At 66.5% G+C, this 328-nt stretch overlaps 1 protein-coding gene across 1 annotated transcript in view; it reads left to right on the forward strand.

Moving 5' to 3' along the window:
* MOV10 (Mov10 RISC complex RNA helicase) overlaps positions 1-328 on the forward strand; it is a gene marked incomplete at both ends in the record, with an annotated part of 2,481 nt that overhangs the window by 237 nt on the left and 1,916 nt on the right. Inside the window, 3 exon segments of the mRNA XM_009870188.1 lie at positions 1-101; positions 185-324; positions 327-328. The exon segment at positions 1-101 is cut by the window's left edge and continues 3 nt beyond it; the exon segment at positions 327-328 is cut by the window's right edge and continues 88 nt beyond it. Coding sequence (XP_009868490.1) covers positions 1-101; positions 185-324; positions 327-328 — 243 coding nt within the window.

Consider the following 328-nt stretch of genomic DNA (forward strand, 5'->3'; position numbering starts at 1 on the left):
CGGAGACCCAGAAAACGCACGGAGGCGTTGGTGCCAGCGTCTGCCTCAGGGCAGCAGCCCAGCTCTGAACCGCGAGTGCCCCGGAGCCGGGCCAAGAAGTGGTATGACCAGCAGCACCCTTCCCCGGTGTGGCCCTGGGAGTCTCCCATCCCAGCTGGGAAAGCCTTACCCTCCCTTCCCACAGGGCTGAGCTCATCTGCGGGAAGCACGGGGTCGAGATTGTCTCGGAGCACGACAAGGGCAACGGACACATCCGCTTCTCGGTGGTGCCCGGCAAGCCCCAGACGGTCACTGTCGTGGTGCAGAACCGCGGGAGGGAGGGCGTGCG

Source organism: Apaloderma vittatum, unplaced genomic scaffold (genome assembly GCF_000703405.1).
Source record: "Apaloderma vittatum isolate BGI_N311 unplaced genomic scaffold, ASM70340v1 scaffold35185, whole genome shotgun sequence".
NCBI classification, from domain to species: domain Eukaryota; kingdom Metazoa; phylum Chordata; class Aves; order Trogoniformes; family Trogonidae; genus Apaloderma; species Apaloderma vittatum.